The sequence below is a fragment of the Ailuropoda melanoleuca genome, chromosome 17 (assembly GCF_002007445.2).
Source record: "Ailuropoda melanoleuca isolate Jingjing chromosome 17, ASM200744v2, whole genome shotgun sequence".
Taxonomy (NCBI): Eukaryota; Metazoa; Chordata; class Mammalia; order Carnivora; family Ursidae; genus Ailuropoda; species Ailuropoda melanoleuca.
The window spans coordinates 749,979-754,381 of NC_048234.1; the positions used below are offsets into that span (position 1 = coordinate 749,979).

General features: G+C 60.4%; 1 protein-coding gene across 1 annotated transcript in view; it reads left to right on the forward strand.

Annotated features, from left to right (window-relative positions):
• Positions 1-2,085, forward strand: part of AIPL1 (aryl hydrocarbon receptor interacting protein like 1) — a 9,983-nt gene extending 7,898 nt beyond the window's left edge. Inside the window, exon 7 of the mRNA XM_034647262.1 lies at positions 1,969-2,085. Coding sequence (XP_034503153.1) covers positions 1,969-2,085 — 117 coding nt within the window. The remainder of the gene's footprint in view (positions 1-1,968) is intronic.
• Positions 2,086-4,403: the final 2,318 nt, after the last annotated feature.

Here is a 4,403-nt window from a genome sequence, read left to right on the forward strand (position 1 = left end):
CTTTTGGAAAACCGCCTGGAGGAGAAGAGGGAGGAAGAGCGGCTCCGCTGCCGGAACATGCTGGGCTAGGGTGCAGAGTGGGCCTCCCCAGCCTCCGTGGCCTGGCCTCCCCTGGCCTCCTCTGGCCTCCCCGGCTTCCCTTGGCCTTCTTTGTCTCTCCTGCCTCTCTTTGGTTATTTTTGTAGCTTTATACACTTCCTCTAGAATGTCCTCCACTCCTTTCTGTGCAGGGCGACCGAAATTAAGTCTTTTGTGCTTTGTTTGAGGGCTGACTCTAAAATGAAAAAACCAATAAACAGTGTAAATTTCCCCGCAGGCCCCGTGTGACACTGTGATCACGTTCTTTTTCTGTGGTTCCAAATCCACGGCCCCAGGGCCACCAGAATGAAGCTGTTCCTGGTGGCGGGAGTGTCCACGCACGTTGTGATGTTTTCTTCTCTCTCCTTCCCCTCTTTCAGGGCACCAGGAGGTTTGGGGTCTAAGTCCTCCCACCGCGGAGGAAAGAGGGTTGATGTTTGGCGGGTTCTGCTTGTGGCTAAGGGCTGTCCGGGGGGATGGCCAGCAAGGCCTGAGGGAGGAGGTCAGAGCAAAGGGACGCTGTGAGTTGGGGAAGCTGGAGTGGGACGGTCACCTGCCTCCCAACGGCCCCAGAAGGCTGGGCCAGCAGAGGAAGGCTGTGCCTCAGAGGCACATGCGGAGCCCGTCTAAGGACCAGGAGCTACGGCCCCAGGACTCCCGGACCCCCTGGTCCTTGGTGTTTCCTGCATGCGCCTTCCCTCCAGCTGTCTTCTTTCCTGGGGTCCGTGAGGACCTCCCCCCATCTGTGGTCCCCCCAGCAGGACTGATGCCCGAATGTGTCGCATGACCCTGCCTGATCCCCGGTGCGTGTCTCCCCTCCTGATGCCCCAGGACCTTTGCAAGCCAGAGAGGGAAGAGGGGCAGGGCCGGACGCCGAGGGCTGTGGTGGCATTAGTGCTCCAGGTGGGGATGGACCTGGGCAGCTGAGACCCCTCCCCTTGTCACAGAGTCCACAGGGGTTCCTGCGGCCACGCCGTCGGGCGGATCAGGATCAGCCACATTTCTGCTCGTGTCTTTCTAGGTCCGAGCTCCCCCAGCCCCGCTGGCCCCCAGCCTTTCCACCTGCCTGTTTTTTTTGTGTGTGTGTGGTGGACACAAGAGTCCCGTGCCTGTGACAGCCTCAGGTGTACTTGGCCTCTCCCCCGGAGGCCCCGCTCTCTGAGCCTCTCTGCACTTCTCCCTGGTAATGTCTGCCCTGCCAGGCACACTTCTTACCCCCGTGTGTGTGTGTGTGTGTGTGTGTGTGTGTGTGTGCGCGCGTGCACGAGAGAGGGGGAGAGAGAGAGCGGGCTCACTTTGTCCTATTGTTACTACCATCTAAAGGCCAAGAGCGGGNTCTGCTCGTGTCTTTCTAGGTCCGAGCTCCCCCAGCCCCGCTGGCCCCCAGCCTTTCCACCTGCCTGTTTTTTTTGTGTGTGTGTGGTGGACACAAGAGTCCCGTGCCTGTGACAGCCTCAGGTGTACTTGGCCTCTCCCCCGGAGGCCCCGCTCTCGAGCCTCTCTGCACTTCTCCCTGGTAATGTCTGCCCTGCCAGGCACACTTCTTACCCGTGTGTGTGTGTGTGTGTGTGTGTGTGTGTGTGTGTGTGCGCGTGCACGAGAGAGGGGGAGAGAGAGAGCGGGCTCACTTTGTCCTATTGTTACTACCATCTAAAGGCCGAGAGCGGAACAACAGGACACTTTTCAGGAACCACGGCATCTCACACCCATCTCGCTAGTGCGGGGCGGGGGAGATGACCTGGGGCCCCGCAGCGCGTGGCTGCCCCCCCCCAGGCCTCTGGCCCCTGCGCTGGCTTCCCCACCCTCTGCAGCTTCGGGATGTGGCCCGCGCGCCAGGGCTGGAGGCCCCTGGGTTCAAGCCGACGCCTTCCGCCTCTGTGCGCCCCACAGACAGCCATCAGGTGCCCAGGCCTGTCTCCGCCCTCCGGCCTCCCCCCTGCCAGCACCCTTGTGAATGCACTGGCCTGCTGGACCATCCAGCGCAGTGTCCCCACTCAGCGCCCTTAGCTGGGTCACACGGCAGGTCCCTCTGCCTCGACGTGACCTGTTCACTGGTTCTTTGGATTACGTTGTGGGCATCTCTGGGTAAGACTGTCTTCAATCACACCTGCACCAGATGGTCCAAGCGCAGGGGGCGTTGTGAGCGCCTCCCCCGCGTGGTCTGGGGGTCCTGGCCTCTTTGCCTGACCCTGCCCCCTGCGGACTCCCGTGGAAGGTCAGGCAAAGCCTTGTCTTTTTTTTTTTTTTTTAAGATTTTATTTATTTATTTGACAGAGATAGAGTCAGTCAGTGAGAGAGGGAACACAAGCAGGGGGAGTGGGAGAGGAAGAAACAGGCTCCCAGTGGAGCAGGGACCCTGATGCGGGGCTCGACCCCAGAACGCTGGGATCACGCCCTGAGCCGAAGGCAGACGCCTAACGACTGCGCCACCCAGGCGCCCCACAGCCTCGTCTTCTTGATGGCCACTGCGCGTGTGCGGAGCTCCTGGCCTAATTACAACTTCACGTCCTCGTCAGCACGAGGACCTGATGCACAAAGACTCACCCTGCCTCTCGCCACCAGTAAGGACACCGTCGGACAACACACGGGGGGATTGGTCTCCCCAGAGGCCTGGAGGCTGGCGGCCTCTGCAGACCGCACCCATCTCGGGCCAGTGGTGCTTTCTGCCTGTTTGGGTCGGTGCTGCGCCAGCCGTGAGGACAGTGCCCGCCGTGGACGGGGGCTCGGGAACATCGGCTGAACCAGAGCATTTGTTCATGGAAACCACCTCCGTTCTCACACACGCAAGGACCCTCGGAAATGGTCAGCCCAAGGCCTTGCTTTGCGGATGGAGAAACTGAGGCTCACAGATGAGGAGGGGCATATCCGAGGTCACCGTGGCAGTTGTGGACAGAACCAGGGATGGGGACACTTCTCCACACTGGGCAGGGCGCCACGGGAGGGAGCGGAGGAGGGCCCCATGCTCTGGCACAGCTGAGGGGCTGGGGGAGAGACGCTGGGGACAGGTGTCAGGTGTCCGGAAGCCGGTGTCTCTGCACGGCTCACACAGGTGCAGTTGGGGGTACTCCCACCGTGTTCGCCCTGGTGGCCTGGAATTGGGAGGGCAGGTGGGCCAGAAAGAGAGGGTGATGAGGTCCATGTGCAGAGAAAGGGGAGGAGGCAGGAGGGGAGGAAGATAAGAGGGAGAAGAGAAAGAGCGGTTTTAAGATCTGTTTCTCGGCCGGGACATGGTGTACCCTCCTCCCTCAGGGAAGGGGGGCAGGTGTCCCGCAGCCCCCCCCCCCCCGCCGTGGTCTGATGCAGAGCGGCCTTGAGTCCACAGCCGGGCACTGTGTCCTGCAGGGGCCCAGGCGGGAAGGGGAGGGCAGCGTGCTCCAGGCCGCATCGAACACAAGCCACAGCCATGAGTTCAAGCTTCCTGGCAGCCACGTTAACAAGGTAAGGAAGAAACAGGTGACGTTTATGTTAACCCAATACGTCAAATTATTACCGTTTTATCGTAAACGAGATGCTTTGTGTTTTGTTTCTGACACGGTCTCTGGAGTCATGCTGACTCAGCATGTGGGTCACGGCTGCTGTCCGACTGCGCGTCCTGGAATGCATACACGCCCTGTCCCGCTCTGGCCCCGCACATTACAAATTAGTTTGACTCCTCCTCAAGCTTCGTATGAACGCGGTCTGACAGTGTGTTCTGTTCTGTGCTCTCTCGCAGTGTTAGTGCATAAGCCTAGCGGGTTCAAGCAGAGGTGTGCTCCTGGGGGTCTTCGCTGGCAGGCGTGGATGTCACGGCCCAGGGAGACAGACAACAAACCAAAAGGTGCCGCCTATCATCACCATCATTCCGGTAGCGATGGAACTCTGTGAAAGGCTACCGGGTGACCACTTACCGTTGTGCGCGTTGTGCACTGCACAATCCGGGGGGGCCCTGTTTACCTCCTTGTCATCTTAGTGTAGTTACTGCAAGTTCCCAGCAGATGGCAGGAAAGTGTCTTGAGGAAGGCTCAGCTTTTCCTAATTTGCTCGGTTGCCATATTGGCTAGTGCTGGCCCTGGGTTTCTGCTCAGGTGGCCTGGAGGAGTCATTTTCTGGGGGCAGAGCCTGCGAATGTCCACATCTGACACCGGCTAGTACCCGTTGGCCAGAGCCAAGCCGGGAGCCATGGCTGGCAGGTGATGCCTGGAACCTGGGCCCTTCTCTCATCCAGTGGAAAGGCCGGGCGGCTGGGCTGGGGTGGGGCGTAAGTCAGGGTGAGGGCGTCGTCACCCCTGCAGACTGGCCCGAGAGCACTGCTGGAGCCTGGGGTCCTGTCCTGAGGGCAGGGCTGC